We start from the raw sequence: 24,800 nt of genomic DNA, 5'->3' as shown, positions 1-24,800 counted from the left end.
ATAGGTATGTAGGTTTATAGGTTTATTTCTAGATTCAATTCCATTGATCAAAAAAAAAAAGAATATGAAGAAAGAACAAGATATAACTTAATTATGAGAAATGATTTATTTTGTTTGGTGAATGATCAAACCTGGGCTTGTTAGACAGACAAATGAATAACAGAGTACACCCTCAGCCAGAATTTAAAGAAGTGTTTTTGAAAGAGAGAACAAAATAGTAGTTTAGCGATTTAATCTGGAAAAACTTGTAATTATAGCTTATCATATAGAGAGATAAGAAACATTTAAATTAATTTGTTTGTATGAATGCTTTTTCTGTATGTATGTGCACTACATGCATGCCTGGTGCCTGTGGAAAAGACATCAAAGACCCTAGGACTGGAGTTATAGGTCCACTATATAAATGCTGGAAACTGAACCTGGGTCCCATGTAAGAACAGGAAGTGCTCTTAACCATTAGTCATCTCTCTGGCTATGACATGGCAGTTTTCAGTAAATACTAGCAAAAATACAAATCTGAGTTTATAGAAAAAAATTATTACTTAAGAAAAATGTGTTTGTCTGCCAGCTCTGAAGGTTGTGTGTGTGTGTGTGTGTGTGTGTGTGTGTGTTTTGTGTACATGGGGGCCAGAGGTCAGCATTGGGTATCTTCCTCAATTCTCTTCACCTGAGGCCGAAGCTCATCCATTTGACTTGACTGAGTGGCCAGTGAGCTTGAGAGATGTGTCTGTCTCCACCTCCCCAGTACTGGTATTCCAGGCTCCTACCTTCCCCCTGGCTCGGATGTCGGCCTGGGCATCTGAACTGAGGCCATTATGCCTTCAGGGTGGGCACCTTGCCCACTAAGTTACCTCTCCAATTCCGGACAGTGCGTCTGCCATAGTCTACCAGATGCAAGGGCCACAACTGTGAGCCATCATGAAGTCAGTCATCTTGTTTTCTCATTTTTTTAGCGGATGGCAAGACTTCTTGAAAGCAAAAAAATTTCAGAATCTCTAGAAGAAAAGAATAAAAATACAGAGAAGAGAAAAGAATTTAAAGAAAGGTATAGGTAAACTTTAAAATGATTTTTAAGTGAACAGATATTCTGCATGTAAATTTTTGAGTATATTTGAAATAATTTTATTCAAGATATTTTCTATTAATTTATATGAAAATATTATTTTTAAATGTTATGAACTAATATCTAAAACTGCTTATTGTTTTGGAAGACCAAAGATACCATACAGTAAGAAACAGAGTAATAGCAGCACACTGTTCTATAACCTGTCAGTGTGTAAAAATTTTATCCAGCTTCTGTTGGATATAACAGTTATAAAATAGGATAAACAATGGAGAAGCAATGTTTCTACCTTTTTCACTTGACTAGATAGTAGCTGGACTGGATCTTCCTTTACCACAGAGAACAAAGATGAGACTCTTTGAAATCTGTAGCGCACTATATTTTTATTGATCCTTATGGACATAATGCAAGGCACCAATGAGGCATTAAAACACATTGATTTTACCTGTTATTGTAGGAGAGAGAAATACATGTATTACTGTTACCATTTCTTATCAATTTCTTTTGGTTTATGCCTATAACCTATTTTTATTTTTCTTAAATTTCACTCCCCAGACTGTATTACTTTTATCCTAATTTTTTTCCAACATATTCTCCACCCCCCCCCCCCCGCCGAGTTAATTTCCCTGATCCTACTTCTTTGGAACTGTTATGCTGATGCATCTACTCCTACATATTACCTCAGGAAAGTGTGTTGTTAATTTTATGATGAAATTGATTAGGGAGTTTGCAAATACATAGACTTTCATTTTATAGACACTTGAATATTATACAAACTTTGTATATTATCAGGAACTTACAGAACTACTTAGCCATTTTTTACTCAGTAAATATTTTACCATTCATGTTTTTGCTTCCCATAGTTTCAGTTACTCATGCCCAATTATGGTATAAAAATATCACATGGCAAATCTAGAAGTAAAGAAATTGAGGCAAGGTGTGGTACATGCCTTTAATCCCTTCCACTCAAGGGGCAGGAGGCAGGCAAATCTCTGAGTTTGAGGCCAGCCTGCTGTACAGAGCTAGTTTTAGGACATCCAAGACTACATAGAGAAACCCTGTCTTGCAAAACCCAAAATAAAATAAACAAATTGAACACCATTCTGAATAGTATGATGAAGGTCCATGCCATGCTGTTCCTTACCACGTAAGGTGTGAGTCATTCCTTTGTCAGTGCTATATACACCCCCTGCCTGTTGTTGCTTAGTATCTATCTCAGGTACCAGATCAGCTGGGCTAGCACAGTGTGTATGCTCAGGGTAACCCTTCTTTTTAAAGTGGCTCATACATATACTAGTCGTAATGCTAGCAATTGTGATATGCCAGACAGATGCTATAAAGCGTTTGCTTTAAGTGATAGTTCTCAACTTAGGGAAAGAAAACAACAATTACATTGATTGTTAAGATCTGTGATATTAAATTTATCTGTGAGACTCTGAAGAAGGAAGAAATAAATGCCACATTTACTGTCATACCTTAATGCAGAAGTTACAGAAAGTGTACAATAAGTGCTTGTTAAGACAGAAAAGACATTAAGTATATGTATTTTTCTGTGTATAGGGAATGATATAATATGTATGTGCTTCTACTGGTTACAGTTTAAGCATCCATTGAGGGTTGGGGACCATAGAGTGTATCTTTTGTTCACAGAGGGAGAATAATGTGTTTTTGATAATGTTTGTACTCATTTGATTTAGAAAAACTCAGTGAAGTTATTCTTAATGTGAAAAGGTTAAAAGACACATTTATGAATATAGTATTGTTTTAAAATTTTCATGATAGTTGATTTGTTTCTAAATAATTGTTTTTAAATCTGGAGTACTCTGAAATCAAAACACATTATTTGTAGTAAAAGTGTTTAAAATGGTTTTTATCTTTTAAAATTATTATATTTAAAAGGAAGTGTGTGATATAGTGAGAAGAACATTGGGCTTAATCAGTACTGGTACTAATTACCAAGTAATTTAATAATAGTGATAAAAATCTGTTAAATGCTCTGCAAGCCTAATGTCATGATCTATAAAAATTAAAAGTTGCAACTGTATCGTTTCTAAAAATCCCTTCTGGGTTTAAATTTTAATTTTTACTTAGCTAATGCTGAATGTAAACTCTTATCTTCAGAATTTTTGAAAAAGATGAGCATGTATTGAACAGAAACTCTCGAAATAACCAGTTGTTACTGCCTTGTGAATCTCAGAATTTTTTAAGACTAATAAAGGTGACTTCTTCAGAACCAAGAGTTACAGGTATAGAATTTATTTATTATTCAGAAACTTCATTTTTTTACAGAGAGGAAATAAAAAGTAATTTTAGTTATCACTTGGCGTAACCAAGGACAAACAATACTGAACACCTGTAGACATGAGAGAGTACACATTAACTCTTCCAGGATATGACTTGTACTCCCATATTTTCTTTTTCATTTGTGAGAAAATCATGTGTAATGTTTTAAAAAAGTATCCTAGTCTGGTAGCAAAGACGTCAGACAAGGATGACTAGCTCTATAAATAATCTGGTCATTGAAATGTTTCAATCAGAATTCACTCAATATGCTGCAGATTAGATTAATCACATTGTATACTTTTACAGTGTTTTAATTTTTCTTCATTAATATCATTAGTCTTTTTTTTTAAATAATTAATTTGAAGACAGTAGTTTGTTACTTGGGCATTTTGTCATTTCACATTCATGATTATGTAATAACTAGTGTATAGTAAATTAAAAGTTTTGAAATAATTTCATATTTCAAGCTAAATACTCTTATAAACTTAATTTTTAAGGTATAAATTGTGATCAGATATTTGAGAAATGAGGGCTAGGGCTGGGTGTGTAGCTCAGTGACAGAGTGTAAGTTTAGCATAGATGAGGCAATGAGTTTGACATTTTGTTTGGTTTTGTCTTTGGAATTAATTTGAAATAATACATCTAATCTAGATAAAAAAGAAGAAAGTTCAGTCAGTCAGGCAAAGTTTGCTAGAAGTGACTTGAGACAAAAAGAAAATGATTCACAGGTATGCGTTTCTGTTTTTAATACCATAAGTGATTGCATTAACTGAGATAATAAATGTAGGTAGGGCACAAAGATGTATGTTTGTGCCTCTGTATACATGAACGGTAAACTAGCCACTACTATTACCTCAGAGTCTAAAACATTTAAGAGTTTCAATGTGGCTGGGTGATGGTGGTACATGCCTTTAATCCTCTTTAATCAAGAGACAGAGATAGGCATATCTCTGAGTTCAGCGCCAACCTGGTCTACAGAGTGAGTTCCAGGACAGTCAGGACTACACAGAGAAACCCTGTCCCAAACAACAATAACAAAAACAAACAAACAAAAATCAGAAAAAGAGTGTCAATATGACATTCAATATAAACTTTCCCTTTGTGACTAAATATGTTATAAAATATTTTTTAAAATTACCAAGTCTGTTAGTTAGTATACTAAAACTTTTGAGAAATGGCAGCTAAAGCCTTTGTTAATTACAGGACCAATTGTACAAGCTGCACCTACAGCACTGTTTCATAGGGATTTCTGTCACTAACAAAATACCACAGACAATTAGCTTACAAAGAAAAAAATGGGAGTCCCACAGCAATATAGATTCTTGCTGTTGCTCTTAGTTGACTCCCAGAACATGAATGTAAGATCCTGTTGCTGAAGATGGCACACATTTCCAACATTAGACTTGGAGGAGTTGAGCTGGGATCTGACCTGGAAATCACCCAATGAAGACTAGTTCTCTTAGTATTCAAAGGTGCTATTAGAGCTGCCAAGGGAGAAAAGGAAACAATAGTCTTCCTAACTATAAAGCCTGCCAACCACAACATGGGGTGTTTATCTCTCTGCTGTATTCCCTTGAGGCAGAGTCTCACTGAACCTGAAGCTTGATATTTCAGATAAGGTGGCTGGCCAGCCAGTCCCTGGGACCTGCCTGTTCTTGCCTCTCATGCACAATTTTTATGTGGATGCTGGAATTCAAACTCAGGTTCTTATGCTTGTCGAACAAGGGTACTTACTTCTGTAAGTACAGCCTTTTCCGTAGCCCTTTTTATTTATGTCTGTCTACATCTGTATCTATATCTACCCACTCTCTATATATCTAACTATATCTATATCTATAAATATCTGTATCTACCTATCTCTATCTCTCTATGTCTATATATGTATATATTAATATATATTATATGTATAAACACGTATTTATATAATTTATATGTGTATATACATTAATGTATATAGATAGAGATAGGTATAGGTTGATATAAATATCTATAAATAGATAGATAGAAATATATAGAAACTAGGGCTTGAAAATATAGTCCAGACTATATTTTCTCCTGCCTTTGCCTCACAAGTGCTGGGATTATAAGCATACACACACACCCCACACCATTATCTCAACCAATTCTGAAGAATTGATGTCTTGTTATAATGAAGGTCAAAGAAAAGAGCCATTTTCCCTGTTTGTAGTGATACACAGAGGCAAATAGATCTCTGTGAGTTTGAGGCATCTACATAGCATGTTCTAGGCCAGCCAGGACTACATAGTAAGACCCTGTCTGAGGGGGAAAAAAAGGAGCCCTTTTCTGGGAAAACTAGGCTGCCAAGGGAAAAGAAGTTCACATATTTCCAAATTATTTGGGAGTTAAAGAAGAAATCAAAGTAGAATTTATAAAATTTAGCAAAATACTATAAAACGTGAAATGTAGAAAAACTGGCTCTCAGAGCAAAATGTATATTTAAAAACATTAGAAAGTGGAAAATATTAACTATCAAATATTTCTACTTAAAAATTCACACAATAGAGGTTAGTAAACAGGAGTCAGAATTAGCGAAATTAAAAGTTTGGGTTGATAAATCTGATCAAAAGCTAGTTTACCTTAAATACCAACAAAATTTCAGCAATTTAAATAATGCTCTCTACCCAGAACAAAAGAGACAAAAGGTAAGATAAGTGTGTTTATCTTCCAGATAAACAGAAGATCATCCTAAATATGGAAGATTTTTTTTTTAGAATATTGAGAGAATACTATGTAAGACTTTTTAATCACTAAATTTGGTATAAGAAGAATATTTCTGTAAGGCAATTTAAGTTATAAACAGGCTGAAAATAAATAAAAGAAAAACACAAGTATATAGTATCCAGGGAAAACAAATGCAATCTCTAAAAGCTTTTGTGGTCTTTCTCCCTTACTCTTCTCCCAGCATATAGACTCAGGTGAGCTCCATCAAATCTTTCAGAATTGCAGCAAGACTGCTCAGCCTTGATGCTGCTGACATGTTTTTGGTTTTTTGAGATAGGGTTTCTCTGTGTAGAACTTGCTGTCCTGGAACTTGCTCTGTAGACCAGGCTGGCCTCCAACTCCTATCCACCTGCCTCTGCCTCCCAAGTGCCGGGATGGAACATGCACCACCATGCCCAGCTGCTACTGCTAGTTTTGGCTGGACAAATTCTTCATTGTGGCCAGAGACCAGTAACACCCTATTTCTGTGTTAATGACAATCAAAAGTATCTCCATACATGCTTAGATGTTTTTTGACATCTGACAGCAAAATTGTCCTCAGTTGGGGGACCACTGACTTAAATAAAGTTCCTTAAACAATTCCAAAATACAGAGAAATTGGAGACTGTTTGAATTATTACATCTGACCTGTTAGATAGCTAAGACAAGGATAGGGAAAAAATATATACACTCAGTTTTAAGAATGATCACAGCTATAAAAATCCCAAATAATTAGCAAAGTAAATTTAGTAAAGTAACATTAATAGCATAATAATCATGGACACCTTTGAGAAATGCAATTATTTCTGAAAATATGGTTCATTATATTTACAGATTAGTAAAACATTTTAGCAGCCAACTCCTCGGAACTGTAGTTACAGACTGTATGGTCTGTCAAGTAGGTGCTGGGAATCGAACCCAGGTCACTCTTAACTGCTGAGCAATCTTTCCAGCTCCATATATGTGTGTGATATTTATTGTATGTAGATGTATGCCTTGACATACATGGAGATCAGAGGCTGACTTTCAGGAGTCCGTTCTGCCTTTTACCATGTTGGTTCCAGGGATCAAACTCAAGTCATCAGGCTTGGCAGCCAGCACCTTTAACTGCTGACCCATCTCTGTGGCCCCCAAGAGAAGTCTCTAAAGAACCATAAGCAGATCCTTCAAGGGCTGCCAGCTATCAAAAACTTCATCCACCTGTTCCTTGAAGAGTAAAATGTATTTCTTTGAGGCACAGTTCACATGCTACAAAATTTACCACTTGAAAGTATAAGTTCAGTGATTTTTTTTTTTTAGCAAACAGGTTGCATAACTGTCATAACTGTCTGGTTCCAGGATAATTACATCACCTCATATATTTTTAAAAGAACATAGAAATCAGGTAATTAATAAAGAAAACAGTAATACCCATTTGATTAGTGAAAATGGATTAAGTTAAAATGTAAAATATTTACTTTAAGTATAACTACCACAAATAGTTATCATACTTGTCAAAATTATTCCTAAACCTTTTTGTTTCTCAGTATAGTTGCCTTTATTTTTTCTATGTGGTTATTTCAGTTAATGCATGTAGATGTAGGTGTTGATAATGGTGGCGATTATGAAGATGAAATGCTAATGTAGAGATCCCTGTGTAGCTGTGATACATAGTTATTTTACATAGGCAACCTAATGCATTTTTTTTTCAGATGTTTAATGACTCTGGTATGGATAGTAATTCAAAATGTTCACGTGGTCCAGCTGTTAAAAGTTCACAAGGTTTTACTCAATTCAGGTAATTTTTAAAATTGAAAAAATATCCAAAGGGTTGGGGTATAGCTCAGCACTGGTGTATTTGTGTGCTTTCAATTTCTAGCACTGCCTCCCCCAAAGAAAAGAAATGTTTTCATCTCTAGATAACTTGTAAATACTGACTATGAAATAATAAAAATTATGGGTTTTTTTGCATTTTAGATTGAATCAATCAAATTACAGTCAATGGATTGAAAAAGGAAATATAGGTATTTGCTGTTCATATTTTTTTATAAATAATAAATTATCAGTTTTTATACTAAATAATTTGAATGTTTTCAACTCTGACTGATGGATAGTACATATGTGGCTTAATAATACATTTTTATCAGAAAATAAAATTAATACATTTTCTTGTGGAAAATTTGGAAAACAAAGAAAAATATAAAGGAAACAAAGTATCACCAAGCATACATAACTGACATAATATAGTCTTTTTAAAATAGACATGTATATTTTGTTATTTATCCTCCAAATTTGAATTATACAGTAAATGTAATTTATATTACATTTCCCTACTCAACAATATGCAGTCATTACAAATAAAAAGTAATGACATGAGGTTATTCTTCATATTATTAACATTATTTGTAATGACTGCATAGTATTCCACTGAATGAATATAGCAGATTTCAGCTATTTTCTCATCGAATATCTTTTTGTTCCCATTTTTGCAACTATAAATAATGCTTTTACATTATTTTATATTAATTTTTTGCTGCCTTGACTATTTTCTTTGACTGATCATCATAGAAAGTTCATAGCATATATATATGAATTTATCTTCATAAGATCAACTAAACATTGGAACTGTGGCAAACAGTGGAAAATATTTATCTTGTCCAAATACCTGTATGTGGATATGTGTGCATGGATATGTAGTTACATAAGCATACACGTGAATATATGTTTGTATATCATGCAGCACTATGTAAATATTCTGGTAACCCAGTAATGAGGCACAGTATACCTTGTATCAAGCTATATGGAAGTTCTCACCTTTCGACTCTTTTGAAGTTTTACAAGAGTCATTCTGAAACTACACAGTTTTGTAGATGACTCCATGGTTAGGAATACATCAGCTCTTCCAGAGAACTACCATTCAGTTCCTGGTACACCCAATGACAACTTACAGCCACCTGTAATTCCAGTTCCGGGGGATCTGTTGCTCTCTTTTGGCTTCCTTGGTCTGGCACACATATGGCATGCATTCGCATATATAGATACATATACATAATAGATACATATACATAAATAAAAGTAAATCTCAAAATGTTGTTGATATATACATTTTTCAGAATAGTTATATTCTCTTTGCCTATTTTTCTCACTTATATATAGTTCAGTTGAAACAACATATGTATCCTATACAGCTGAATACTCTCTTTGCTTTCTTCTAAGATGAAAAAATATGCCTTTCCTGTTCATGTGACCTACTCCAGCTGTTTATAATCCTCTTCATAAGCTAAACCAATTGTATTAGACAAGGAGAAATAGCTAATCTCTTAAGAACAGTGCACCCGTGACATAGAGATGTTGGGAAATACATAGAACTGGCACAGTCCTACCTGTGTGTTGAGTGTGTAATGAGGCTTCCTACTCAGGAGGATATGTAATTATTTTAGAAAAAAAAAAAAACAACAAAGACTTTGAATATTCTCAAAACCTATAATTTGAGGAAATTAATATGTAGTAAAAGAATAATAACTGTGATTTAAATTCAAGAGACAAGTGTGCAAAGCTTTCAGAAAATATAAAGATTCAATCATGACTTCAAGAGAGGCATTTCTGATTTTTAAAGATGTATTTTTTACCTTTTGATTTATTTTTAATTATGTATGTGTGTGTGTGTGTGTGTGTGTCAGAGTGTAGGTATATGCATTAGAGGGCAGGTGCTAATAGAGGCCAGAAGAAGGTGTTGGATCACCTGGAGCTAGAGTTACAGTTGTGTTCCCTGAATAGGTGCTGGGAACAAAATTCATGTCCTCTGCAAGAATAATATTCACTCTTAACCCATGAAGCCATCTTTCCAGCTCCCAAGATTAAGATTTCTTAAACAAGAATTAAAAGCCTAATTAATAAATTGATATTGGCTATATTAATCTCAAGAAATTTTGTTTTTCCAAAAATACAGTAAAAAGGAGGCTTAGAGATGTCTCAGAGGCTAAGAGCTCTTGTTGCTCTTGCAGAGGATCTGGATTTGTTTTCCAGTACCCACATGTCCCCTTATTACCACCTTAACTCCCAGTTCCAGAGGGTCGAACCCCCTCTCCTGGCCTATGTGCCTGCACATGTTCAGTGGACGGACATGCAGGCAAAACACATGTAAAATACCTGTACATGTTCAGTGGATGGACATGCAAGCAAAACACATGTAAAATAAAAATCTTTCAAAAAGCGTACAATAAAAAAGGAAAATGAGTCAGAGAGCCAAAGAATGTATTTGTTATATAATATACAAAATTACCCAAAGAGTGATTCTAAAAAGTGTAAAGAACTTTTACAAATCAAGCAGATAAAAGCAGACAACTCATTTAGAATATGTTGGAATTGAGGCTTGGGGGTTGCCTAGTAGGTAAAGCACTCAGTAGGCAAGTGTGAGGACCTCAATTCAGATTTCTAAAACTCACATAAAGCTGTACCCAGTAGTGTGCGTCTGTAATGTCAGTGATGCTGTAGTGCTGTGGAAGGTGGTGACAGGACAATCCCTGGGAATTTGTAGGCCAGCTAGTATGGCATAGGTAGCCATTAAAAAGATGAAAGGCAATAATTGACTATCAGCACTGTCCTCTGACTTCTGCATGTGTGCATGTACACTCAGATACATATATATGTGCATACACATATACATGGGAAGATACAAATTTAAAACTTGGAAAAGAGAAATATGTGAATTGACACCTCAAAAGAAATTTTTCTTGCAGATGAACATGAAATGATTCATGGAAGTATAAAGCTACAGTGAGATACTGTTACACATCTACCAGATTAGCAAATCTAAAAAGTCTACCAATATTAATATTCATGAGAGTGTGGACCAGTAGAGGCTCATTAAGCTAGTAATATAAACTGTAATTAATAAATAATATTAAATAAAATTGCATGTTAAAATTAACAAATAATATTGATTAATAAAAAATATTGAAACATACAGGGATGTATTGAAACCACCTATGTTAGAGCTAATTTTCTGAGATTTCATGATTTTTACATTGGCTGGTTATCTCAGCAAAAATTGGTACAGCTATTTTGGAAAAGTTTGAGACCTGTTATTGGGAGATACATATACTCTGTGTCTCATAATTCCACCTTAGGTATATACCTAGAGAAATAAAAATATGGAATATATGTAAAAAGTCATTACATTGTTTCAAATGCCCACTTATTATAGAATGTAGATTTATGGAATATTTATACCAGTAATGAGAAAACTGTCTATATGCAATGATATGGAGGAATCACACAAGAATATGCTAAACAAAAAGGGAGACATAAATATATAATTTTAGCATGGCATTTTAAAGTAGAAAAGGAAGATATTTAGGCGATAAAACTTGTCAGGGAATTATTATCACTGAAGTCAGGATAGGGATTACCTTTGAAGAAGAGGACATGGGAAACAGGACTTTTTGGAATTGCTCATGTTTCTTTATCTGGGTGATGTCCTTTTGTTAACTGTTAATTATTATATTTTGTGCTCTTATGTTTTTGGCAAAACTATATGAAACATTTTGTAAAAATATATTTACAAAATATGGTTTAATTTGGCTAAAGTAAATTGTTTAATTTCATAATGAGATCACACAAGTAAAATAACTTAATCATCAACCTATTAAATCTCATAATAAATAGATGCTGAGTGTGGAGATAAAGAGACAGTAAGACAACTAAGAGACTCAAAATGTGCTCCACAGGTAAGTCAGATGTTAGGTTCTTAGTTTCTAAGCAGAGCATCCTAATTTAAAAGATACTCTGAGTCCATCAAAGTTTTAAATTTGTTACAATGAAGATTACTTATAGAAGATGTTATTAGCTTAGGAGTCAGGTTCAAAGAATTTAGAATTTTTATTTTTCAGATAAAAAAAAGAATCCACAAAAGTTGATATGAACAAATACCAAAAGTTGTCACTATTAAGTGATGATACATATTAAGATTGAACAAATTCATGACTGAAGACAATGAATTTGTTTGGCAAGATTGATTTGCTATGGCAGTTCAAGACCAGTGGATATGAAGGTATCTTGATAATTTTGTATAGTGGAAAGCCTTGATGACAGATGCTAGACTAACAAGGGTTAAAATGAGCAATGACTAAGCAGTGTTCTACTATAAAAGAAATACAGGTAATGATCACATTATATTTTTTACAAGACCCAAATTGTGTAATATTTACCATAATCATATGGGATAAGTTTCTCATTCTCTCTCTGTTCCTCTCTCTTTCTTGTGCCGTGTGTGTGTACAAAAAGGAGATAAAGGAAAAGTTAGTATTTTATTTCTCAATCTTAAGAAATAAAGCAGTATACAAAGTATAGTGGCCAAAAAATGGAAAGACAGAGTAGGCAATTGTCTGTTACTATTCACCTGAAAGCACAGTTAGTTACTTGAGATAACTTATGAAGACAGATTTATTACAGTTCATAGTCTGAGAGTTTATGATTAGTTGGTCCCATTCCTTTGGGCCAGTAGTAGCGCACACATCATGGCAGAAGTTCATAATGGAGTGAGACACCTCATCTATGGCCAGGAATTTTTTTTTAATAATTTATTTAATTTTATTTTATGTGCATTAGTGTGAAGGTGTCAGACCCCTTGGAATGAATTGGTGTTAGAGACAGTTATGAGCTGCCATATGGGTGCTGGGAACTGAACCCAGACCCTTCGTAAGAGCAGACAATGCTCTTAACCACTGAGCCATCTCTCCAGCCCCAGGAATTCTTTTAAAGAAGAGATCCCACTTCCCCTCCAGAGCATGCCACTCACCGTGATCTAAAGAACTCTCATACCGTACCTCCTAAACTTTTCACTACCTCCCAGTATGCTAAGCCGGGGTAAGCCTGTAACACAGATCCAAATTATAACATAAAGGAATAAACAAAATTGCTTAAAAGCAAATCTTCTTTTCAAGGAGTTAGAGTGTAGTGTGAATTTTTTAAAAGAAAAATTATTCCTCAATATTTTCTTTCAATTTCAGCATTTTTGATTATCATTTAATTTTTTATGTAGAGATATAGCTGGAAGGAATTCAGTTACAAAATAAGTGGTTTTCTAATTTTTTGTGTATACACATCACTTCACCAGTGCTAATTTTACTTACTTGTGAAGTAATAACAGAATAAGGCGGCACATTCTACCTTATGCATTTTATGCGTGCTCTTTTAAGTAACAGTCATTGTTAAACATTTTTCTGTTACTTTCTATTTGCAGGCTGTCTACATAGAACACTTTGGAAAGTCAATAGAAAATAATAATGTTGAAGAAGAAAGAGCTGAGAATTTTCCACAGACTCCTGAAACTCCTTTATTTCCAGTAACTCCTGAAGCTGTGAAGACACCTGAATTTGTGGAAAAAATACAGTTCCCTAAAAGCCCCTTCTTTGACATGTAGGATTTTTATTAATGATTCTAATTGAATTGTTTATACACTGAGTTATATAAGTAATTTATAGGACTAGTAAAGCATTTAATTAGAAGTTGGAAAGATTTTAGTGTGTAAGTATTTCAGCCATGAAAACAAGGAAGAGACTACCCCTCCTCCAACACTTGTTAGTGTTTTAGACTCTGCTCCCTGTTCTTTTATTTGTTTGTTTGGCTTTTTGTGGTTTGGGGTTTGTTGTTATTAAAATGATAAAGATGATAAAGATCCTGTATGTCCAGTATGTCAATATGGAGGTTTAAGGTTTTAAAAAGGATAAAAAATGTAGAAAACTTAAAAGTCAAGCTCAAGAACTGCTGCCACACATAGTAGCTGTGGACTACTACAGAGTAATGTTTTAGCAATCATTTTTTCATGTATGTGGTGTATGAAGCAACAGTTCCCATTTTTTTAAGACTAAGTGCCTCTAATATGAATATACAGTGTTGAAAACTGCTGAATTAGGGTTTGCAGCCAAGAAAGCAGTGCTGCATTTAAACTTTGGGCTCAGTTCAGTCTGTTCCTTAACATTGAACCCTAAGGTTCCTCTAAGACATAAATTAGATTTTACTTCATGTGCTATCTCTCATCTGTGTTCTACTTCCGTGTTTTAAATTGCTAGTAAAAATTTTATGTATGAATGTGAAGCATTTGACTCAAGCAAAATGTTCTTAAAATAGAACTTATCAAATCCTAAAATTTAGAACTAATGTATCATATTCTAAAACTCTGGATGAGAACATTATAATTTGTAAAGATAGGTGTGTCAGCATTGTCAGACTTACATATATTTGTTGGTGGGGCTGGAGAATGAATGTAAGGCCTCACTCATGGTACACACTCTGGCATCCTAAAAAGTAAAAAAGAAAAACCCACTTTATAGAGCCCTACGTATAAGCAGCTGTTAGGCACTTTATGCTGATGCTCTTTTTATATTAATGACTTTACGAATCATTGGTACACTATCATTTTTATTTTATAGATGAGGAAACAGTCATAGTTGATACAACCAGTTGGTGTTAAAGTTGAGTTATTTTTAGTTTGTTTTGATTTTTTTTTTTTCAAGACAGAGTTTCTGTCCCAGAACTCACTCTGTAGACCAGGCGGGTCTCAACTCAGAGATCTACCTGCTTCTGCCTCCCGAGTGATGGGATCAAAGACATGTGCACCATTACCTGGCTTGAAGTTGAGATTTTAAACTTAGACCACTCTGGCTTTATATTATACACTATCTTGTTTATTTGTTCCAGATCATTTATAGTTCATCTTCTCTTCTAGAACACTCTTGTGTCTGACCTCTCATTAGAACATGTTTTGTGACTAGTTTTCAAGATCTTGAAGACTGTCAGAATTGACAGCTTGGATTTTGAATGTGAATTGCTGCATCTAAATTTCACTGGCCTCACTATCCTTTTAAGCAAATCACTTAAAGTTTAGAAAAATTTCAAAAATATTTGCTATAAAAGAAAATTATAATAATAGTATTTTGTTTTGATGGATTGTTATGAGAAATAAATTACACTTATATAGTGCTTGACACCGTATGCTTAGTAATTATTCACAATTATTATTTCCAAATTGGTTTTTATTTTCTTCATAAGTTTGTCACTTTAAAACCCACCTCCTTTCTCTGTCTGTCTGTCTCTCTCTCTCTTTTTCTTCCTCTTCCTTCCTTCCTTGCTTTCTTCCCTTTTTGTTTGTTTTTTAAGACAGGTTTTCTCTGTGTAACCTTGGCTCTGTGTAACCTTGGCTCTCCTAGACTCACTTTGTAGACCAGATTGGCCTTACTCACAGCAATCTGCCTGCCTCTGCCTCGCAAATGCTGGCATTACAGACATGCCCCCCCCCCCCGCCCAGCAATTCCAGCCTTTCTATACAAATGCCTACCTGTATGTCATTGCTTTTAGCGCTTCCCAGTCTGTATTGTGTAATAATACATTTATGACATTTGGGTGATTTTTAAATCTTTCTGTAACAGAACTAAAAATGTAGTACGTGAAGGACAGAAACAAAAGGATTCTCCTGGGTTTCCCTTTCTCATGAGTTATACTTCAAGATCACCTGGACTGAATTTATTTGATTCTTCTGTGTCTGATTCAGAAATCTCATCAGATCAGGTAAAGTGAAAACCAAATTTTATTTCTAAAAATTGTACTTTGGCGCTTCAGGCAATTTTCGTTCTTTAGTACCAAATGTTCTTGGGACAGAATATTGTCAGAGGCAACTTTGAAAAAAAAAATGCTGTCGATGTAATTCAGTGGTATAGTGCTTCCCTAGTGTCCTTGAGGCATGGCTTTCACTTCCAGCATAGGCAAAATCCTGAGTATTGATAGTAAAAAAATAGTTCCCTACAACCTTTACATTCATAATTTCAGATGACCCAGATTCATATCTATTTATTAAAAGAAAAGAAAATATTGAGATCAGAGAGATAATGCACCAGTTAAGATCACTTGCTGCCCCTGCAGAGGACCTGAGTTCAGTTTCTAGCACCTATGTCAGGTGATTGACAACCATCTGAAACCTCAGTGCTAGGGTATCCAACAGACTCTTCTAGCCTCCAAGAGCATCTGCACATACATGGCATATGTACACATACACAAAATACACATAAATAAGAATACATCTTAAGAGAGAAAAGCTCTGGGATATGGCTCTCATAATAAGAGAGTACCTATCAAGCATGAGGTCCTGAGCTTGATTTCCAGCACTCAAATTAAATTAAACAAGCAAAGCAACAACAACAAACACCCAAAAAAAATCCAAACCAAATTAAGATAGGGTTGATCTGAATTATAGTTAAAGGCAGATTAAAGGTAAATTGGTTTTCTGACTAATGTGTTACACATTTTCAATATAGAAATAAACTACATATTCTTGATACATGTTATCAAGTTATATTAGTATTTTCAGCTGTATGTATGTACATGGCAATATTTCGTTAGTTAACTTTAAAAGATCTGTAGAATCTTCACCAATGTTTCTGCTTTTTGGCAATGCAAACCAGTGTAAGGTTTTTACTTCTGAGTTCAGCAGTTGAGCCCAGCATTAAACCATGTGTTAGTGGAAGTATACAGTACAGTGTAGTAGTTAAGCTAGACATAGCATCCTAGTCAGTTCTTGCACATCTAGAGTGTATGGACGTTGGTAAAATAATTTAATTTCCTCTGTTGAATAGAAGTAAAGACAGTGGCTACCATAGAGTTTATAAATATTAAATGAGTTTATACACAGAAAGCATTTTCAAAAGCATCAACTTACTAATGCTAAATAGTACAGATAGAAGCATTTTCTTGTTATTGCTCATTTAAACAACCATACCTAGAAAGCTTATGTGGCATTTTTGTTACAATGTATTAAATTGAAAAAATTATTAATTTATTGATAGCTATGGTATTATACATTTTATAGTATGTAATGTGTTTAGCTTTTATTGTTATTTATACATTTATTTTATAAGCAAGTAAGTAATTTCTGAAAGAAATGTGAGAAATAGGCCACAAGAACTAAATTCTCTTTTACAATATTAACATAAATTTAAATATGTATAACTTTGGCAAGAAGCACGTACATTTTGAATAAAGAAAACTATAAAACCACTGAAAAATCATTGAAAACAAATATATGAAGTATTTACATAGAAAGAAAATATTATGACGATAGATTTCTTTTCAATGCAATTTGTAAATGTAATTTAATTTTAACATAGTCAAAATCTTGGAAAATTAGCCAGACAGTGATGGCACAAGCAAAAGCAGATGGGAGGCAGAGGCAGGCAGATCTCTGAGGTGAGGCCAGCCTTTCTACAGAGTGAGAACCAGGACAGCCTTTCTACAGAGCGGGTCCCAGGACAGCCGGGGCTACACAGAGAAACCCTGTCTTGAAAAAAGCAAAAAAAAACCAAACCAAAACAAAACAAAAAAAAAAACAACTGAAGATTATTTATTATTAATTTTTGTTTTGTTTTGTTTGTGATGAGTTAGGGAAGGAGACTACCCAATTAATAAATTTCCTATGACAAACATGATTAATCAAGAAAATGCTTTAAAGTAAAATTGCTAATAGAATGAAATTCTAAACAAGTATTTAATCAAAAGAAGATAATAAAGAAATTAAGTAAGCATAAAAGAACAACATAAACAGCATAAATTATGAACTTCTTAATAAGTGTGTTAATGTAAGCTGTTTATAAGAGACATATTTCAATATAAAGCTGATGATAGGTTGAAAGACATAAAATTAATATTTCATGAAAATTCTAAGTCTAAGAAGGTTACAATGGCTTTATTATCACTTGGGGATACCCTTCAGAATAAAGACATTGTTAGAAATAAGAGAGAATTTATAAAAATTAGAAGTTCAACTAATAAGGAAGATATAACACCTACAATAAGGAAGATATAACACCTTCAATGATTTTTCAGTGGTTTGTGTCTAGCAACAGGCTTAAAACGTGTATCATAGAGCAATGTGTTGAGCTTAGTTGTAGAGTGTTTGCCTGTGTTCACAATGCTTTAGGTTCAGTTCCTAGTGATAAAACTCACGAGTTAATTGGGTAACTGAGTAGTTACTTTTGCACAAGAGGATAAATAGAGAACCAACTATGAAGGTATTATATTCCATTTCCTCAACAGTTGTTAAAATTAGACAACATAATAAATATATCCTGTAAGATCTGAATGATATAATCAGTCTCTTTGGTCTAATTGACCTTAATGAACACCATATTTCAAGTGTTAATGGTACAATTACAAGGTAGACCATGTTTTGGTTCATTAAATGAATGTTTTTGTTTTGTTTTTTGTTTTTCGAAACCAATAACTAGAGTGTCTCTCTGTGTAGGCCAGGCTGTCCTTGAATTTGCTCTGTAAATCAGAGTGGCCTTGAACTCAGAGATCCGTTTGCCTCTGCTTCCTGAGTGCTGGGAGTAAAGGCATGCACCGCCACTGCCTGGTTGTATTATATTAAATTACTATTTATTAAGATTCATTAAATGAATTAAGAGTTATTAAATGAAACTTACTAAAGATAAAAAATATAGGAATCAGAATATGTTCTCTGACCACAATACAATTGAGTTTGAACTTAATAAGATATTGAGAAAAAAAAAATTTAGTCTGTGAGTCAAGGAAATAGCCATAAAAGAATTCAGAAATGATTTTGAAATTGCTTATTATGAAAATTCAGGTTATCAAAATTGTAGAACGATGACATGACTAAAGCAAGATGGTAGTTAGATAATTTAGTTAATAAGGCAAATAATTAATAGAAAAAGAACAGTCTAAAATTAATGACCTTTGATTCTCTTTTGGAAAGATATGAAAAGAATAATAAAGCAAATCTAAAGTGAATGAAGAAATAAAGACTAGAAATCAATGAACTGGAAAAATAACAGAGAAAATTAACAAGGCCAAAGTTGATTCTTTGAAAATAATTGACAGGAGTGACCAACTCCTAGCTAGATTGAAAAAAAAAAGTGACCTACCTCTACTAGAAATTAAAAGAATATAGTTATAAATTTTGAATATTGTAAAGTGGATTAGTAAAAGAAGCTCATTCTACACATTAAAATAGATCATAGAGTGAGTGAATTGATTCAACCCTGGTCCACACCTGATCACTTTTTTTTTCTGATAGCTTTTTGGACTTCCTTGGTGGATGGTGAGAACCGACACTTGCAAGTTGTTCTCTGACCTCCACATACACATCTTGGCACATACGCACCTACATATGCGTGCACGTAAGAACTAGGTTCATAAAACTGTATAAACTTAAGTGCACTCACAATGTATGATAAAGTTGTCAGGATTGGTGAACTAATCAGTGGTATGGGTTGGAAAGTCTGGAAACGAAAGGATTTAGAATGTGATGAAGTTGGGGCTACTAATTGTAAGAATAAATCAGGGACTTACACATTACATCAATAAAACTTAACAGATAAATTAAATTTTAAAATATTAACCATCAAATATGCAGAAGAAATATAAAGGAATGATTCTCTAAGTGTAAATTTTTTCCATGTTGCTATAATCAAGTTAATAGGATTTATTTATTATTTATGGCAGTGCTGGGACTCTAACTGGAGCCCTCAGAAATATCATAGATAGCACTCCACCACTGAGTCACACCTCCAGACCAGTCCTTGTCTTAATATAAGTAAATGATAGGTTTTTCCATCTAATGCTAAAGATTGAGCTGAGAACCGCATGTATGCTAAGCAAGGATTCTGCTACTGAGCTACATCCCGAGCCCAAAGACAGAGTTTCTGTTTTAGGTCTTAGAATACGCTATGTAGAAAGTTACTGTTATGTCAACTCTAATATTATAATACTAAAAATTAAAGCCTCCAGTGTCAAATATAAATGCTATATAAAAACTGTCCTTTTGATTTCACAAGTAATAGTTAATGAAAATTATTTTCCAGTTTAATGAACAGTACTCTGCAGTAAATCTAAATCCTCCTTCATCACAAGGAATTGGTAAGTGATTTGAAGTTTTCTACACATAAAAACATGTTAACTTTCCTCCATGGTACTTGGTTTATCTCTAATTGATTTTTAGGCACTCGGTTTATTTAAATATTTACTTGTTGACCCTATGAACTCAATAGATAATGCTGCAATCTCAGCACACATGATAAATTCAGTAACTAATCTGTTCTCCTTTCCCTTCATCCTGCCCTCTATTCCTTTCTTCTTCATTCTTCCAGCACTTAAACATTTTCCCCAACTCTGCCAACACTTGTTTTATTCAGTATTACCGACTTCTCTATTATCAAGCATTATGGATATCTTGCATTTGTTATCATATTTAGTCCTTTTAATAGTAACTATTCCCATCTTTTTTGAATTTTTTTTTTTACTTTCTCCTATCTTTTTGGTGCATACTTTTTATTGGGTAGCTTTCCTTTTTCTATTCTTTGATTAGTTAATTCAGTCAATATTTGTATATGTGTATGTATTTCATTTGTTGTCAGGTACTGCTTTTGGCTTTGGTGAAAGAACAGTGGGCAAGAATTTAAATCCTCATAGGGCTTGTATTCCACTGGGAGAGACAGAGATAGAGAAATAAATCAATGTATACGATAGTAGTGCACTAAATAGTTTATAGACTTGAAGTGGTAGTCAGATACATATTACAATTTTGATCTATTTGCTTTGTAGAAGGATGCAGAGTGAGAGATAACAATGGGCACAGTGTCTTTTGGATCATTGAGAGCCTGTCAACTACCCAAATAATAAGATTTCTTTTGCTACCTGGTCCACATGGAACATATCATGCTGCTTTGGACAAGACACATGGTACATATAGGTCACCTTGATACACAGGTGCTACACTATCAGTTACCCATCAGTCATTTATCTCAGTCAGGAGGCTCAAGGTCTATAATATTAATTTATAACTTCTCCAATTCTCTAATTTTTGCACACCACAGTTGGCAGGCACAAGATTCTACATTTAAAAAATCCTTGGTTCTGTATTTTCTAAGAAAATAGTATTAAGAGAAGCGAAACTGTTAAGTCATCCTTCCATGTGGGTCTGACTCATCCCTGGATTGAGTTAACCCTTAAATACTAAGAAGGAAAGATAAATCAGAATGAGAGGACTAGGAAATACTTGGTTTAAGATTATGGTTGCTGTGCTGCAAGGGCATTAGGGAACACATCAATTAAAGACATTTGAACAGAGACCAGGAGGAGATGGAGGTAAATAGCTACTGGAAAAAGTATACTAGGCAAAGAGTAAAAAGGTCTTACATGGTGACATGCTTGATATGTTCAGTAAAAAAGCAGGTAAATTATAGTATTTCAGTGGAGAGAAAGGAAACTTAAATGGAGAGAAATTTAAGTAGTATGGAAAAAATAAGTTAAAAGTGTGAGAAGGAATAAATCACGTGTGACCTTTTGACTATTAAAATCTTTGGATTTTCTTCTAAGTGCAATAGGAAGCCACTGGAGGGTTTTGAGCAAATGACTGAAACAATCTGACAGGGTTTTTCAAGGATTACAGTGGGTTGCTATATTGAGAACAGGCCAAATAAAACCAAGGATGAATGTAGAGAGATGATTAGCATGCTATTAAAATTATTTAACTGGAAACTGATGGTTGCAAAACCCTTTCCTAAACTCTAGACTTTTATTTCAGATTGGATAGTGATAAGCTCTTTATAGCTGTTTTTTGACATTAAAAACCCAATATATCTAAAAATAAAAGTTATTCTCCTTCTGTTATCTCTAATGGTATTTCCATTGTTCTGCTTGTTATGATTCAGAATATTAATAACAATTTTAGCTTTTCTCTGTTGTTATGATTAAGTGCAACTAGTCATCAAGCTTTATCAGTGTTTTGAAATACTTTTTCCTGTTTTTAGTGATATTATTGTGTGTTTCCAACCCATAACTATTCACATGGGATATTGTAATGACATCCTAATTGCTGTTTTCCTCTTCTCAGCTTGTCGTTAGGTAATAGCTTTATCTTCTTTATGCATAATGTTGACTATATCTTCTGCCACTGTTAAATACGTAAGTGGCTTTCATTGACTGTTGCACACCATCTTCCCACTTTTCTAATTTAATCTCTCTGTGGCTTTGAAGCTCTTTTTAAAAACAGATTACTTTTGTTTGGTCAAACTGAATAGTTCAGCATATCTCAAAAAAAAAAAAAAAAAAAAAAAGCCCAGACTTTTTTACTTGCTTGTTTCTTGCAACCTCTAACTTCGATCTTATCTTTGAAGACTAACTTCTCTTCCATAAAACCTTTATTTCTACCTTCTATCTTCCCCCAAAATCTCCTTTGTTTTTTCTGAATCTCTTTTTTAAAAACAATGTTTATATTCTACATAATATATTAAGTATTTACAAATACATATAAAACATCCTTTGAATCTTTGAGAATAAGGACTTGCTTTTTATTTACTGTTGAGCACCAAAAATACTGTCTTACAGTGACATACTTTTGTTTATGGAGTGATTAGGAATTTTATGAAGACTTTATAGGAACTCTTAAAAAGAAAATAAAATTTATACAAAGGGAAATTCAAGGTTTTATTTCTTTCTGAATCTATGTATTTTTGCCTGTTTAAGTCTTATGGTTATGAAATGAAGTTGGTAAAGAATAAAATAAGAGGGCTGGAATAAAATAAGCGGTTAAGAACATGGTCTGCTCTTCCAAAGGTCCTGAGTCCAGTTCCCAGCAACCATCTATACTGGGATCACAACCATCTATACTGGGATCAGATGTCCTCTTCTGACGCGCAGGTGTACATTCAGATAGAGTAATCATACATAAAATAAATAAATCTTAAAGGAAAAAGAACAAAATAAAAAAGGGAACTGGGAGAACTCAAATGTATGCTAATCATTTCATCCTGCTGGCAAGTGTCTGACTATTAGTTGGCTCATTTTTATTTGGAGTGAAATAATGGATCTTAAAAATATACAAATTTCAGAGTGGCATGAAGAAATTTGTTTAAGGTACCAGCTAACTAGCTCTGTATATCGAAAAAATATGCCTTATGCCACTTGTTTCAAATAAGCCTTTGTATTCCTGTATAACAGATCAGAAATAGTTGATTTCTTTTTAAAAAAATATTGAGCAGTGTTTTTACTTTCAGTTTTAAATAATGAATAATGAATGGAAATTGATATATGTTTTTCCTTTTACCAATCCTTGGAGTCAACAAGCAAATCTACAAGTGAAGTTAATTTATAAAATTTCTTTCAAAACTAAATAAAACTCTTTTCACAGATTTGTCAAAGGTTTTTAACACAAAAGCATATTTTGTAATTATGCAACACATAGTAGCTGGATATTTGGCTTATGCAGGATGCAGCATTTCCCCTCTCCATCTCCATTGCTGTGGTGATAGGGAAAGGGGATTATTTTCCCTTTTGGTTTTCACTACTTCTAGATGCTGCTTTCTATCCATTCTATACATGTTTTCCAAAGTAACCTTATAAAGGAGCTTAAGTCATGTTATGTCTGTGCTTGAAAATACTTAATGCTTTCCTGATACATATTTAAGTCTACATTCTATAGTGAGACATTCAGTGGTGTTTGCAAGCTCATCTTCATTAACTCTTGCTTAATATATCTTTGTTACTTTTCAGCACCCATACTAATTTGAATGGATTATGTTAACATATTTCCTATGCAGATCTGTTTCTGAATTCTCGTGCTATTTTTCTCTTTATTTGAGGTGTTTTGCCCTACTTTCTGTTATTAAATGAGTTCTTTATACACTTGAGTTCAAATTACTTGTAAGTAGGGCTTAAGTTAGAGTGCTTTCCATAGTACCAAGGACAATGCCTTATGTATATTAAGAATACATTTAAGTATTTGCTAAATAAGTAAGTGATTCAATGTTAATGTATATATTGTATGCAGCATACTGTAATCTAGTAGACTTATATAACACAAATACAATCATAATTTGATAATTATGTTCTTCAGGAAGCTTATTTGGGAAATCAGAAGAAGATGCCTTCACATTTTCTTTTCAATCAAACTCTTCAAACCACACATTTGGAGCTGGAAAAGATGACTTTAGTTTTCCATTTTCTTTTGAGCAGGATCAAAGCACAATGTCTTCCTCTTCCTCAAAAGATTTTTCATCTTCACAAAATAAAACACAATTTCTGTTTTTTTGAATTATTATTTTTAAACTATTTAATGTTCTATAACTTCTTTAAAATCTGTATTATCACTGAATGCAAGATATATTTGTCAATTAAAGTTGTAATTGATTACTGGAGTTGAATTACGTGATTGAAGTTATTTAAATGTTGAATATTTTTTATTTTTGACTTTAGCTAATCATTATATATTTTGATTTTGACTTTGTTATCCCTATCAGATAATCCTTTTTCTTAAAGATGTTAATACTTTATCCATTAATTTTTTTATTAATAAGTCAATTTCTCCCTGGAATTTGGGTTTTTGTTTAGTAGTATGGTAGCTATTTCAATAATAACTATCAGAAGACCTTTTAATGATAACTGTGCAGAATTCATACCTTAGCCATTAAAATTTTGAAATCACGGGTTTTATTTGTGTTTTTGATTGCAGAATTTAGGATGGTATCCTGGTAATAATTTAAAAGAATTCATGTCAATGACAGTGAAAATTTGTTATTTTCTTCTGAACACAACAATGGTAAAATTCTGTATTTGTCAATTATGTTAATATATCTTTAAGAAAGTGAAAAATGAAAGACTAATATCTGAAAATTGTATTGTTTTATCACTAGTTTTCATGGCTTTGGCTAAACCTTTTTTGAAGAATAAAACACTTTTTGTTTTC

At 33.2% G+C, this 24,800-nt stretch overlaps 1 protein-coding gene across 1 annotated transcript in view; it reads left to right on the top strand.

The window, feature by feature from the left end:
- C7H14orf39 (chromosome 7 C14orf39 homolog) overlaps positions 1-24,148 on the top strand; it is a 33,549-nt gene extending 9,401 nt beyond the window's left edge. The window contains exons 8-17 of the mRNA XM_021647249.1: positions 954-1,045; positions 3,185-3,309; positions 3,998-4,074; positions 7,759-7,844; positions 8,024-8,070; positions 11,714-11,775; positions 13,290-13,465; positions 15,469-15,613; positions 19,921-19,979; positions 23,956-24,148. Of these exons, the coding sequence (XP_021502924.1) occupies positions 954-1,045; positions 3,185-3,309; positions 3,998-4,074; positions 7,759-7,844; positions 8,024-8,070; positions 11,714-11,775; positions 13,290-13,465; positions 15,469-15,613; positions 19,921-19,979; positions 23,956-24,148 (1,062 nt within the window). The remainder of the gene's footprint in view (positions 1-953; positions 1,046-3,184; positions 3,310-3,997; positions 4,075-7,758; positions 7,845-8,023; positions 8,071-11,713; positions 11,776-13,289; positions 13,466-15,468; positions 15,614-19,920; positions 19,980-23,955) is intronic.
- Positions 24,149-24,800: the final 652 nt, after the last annotated feature.

Source organism: Meriones unguiculatus, chromosome 7 (genome assembly GCF_030254825.1).
Source record: "Meriones unguiculatus strain TT.TT164.6M chromosome 7, Bangor_MerUng_6.1, whole genome shotgun sequence".
Taxonomy (NCBI): Eukaryota; Metazoa; Chordata; class Mammalia; order Rodentia; family Muridae; genus Meriones; species Meriones unguiculatus.
The sequence above is the reverse complement of the archived record's forward strand: the minus strand, read 5'-3'. Positions and strand labels throughout refer to the sequence as shown.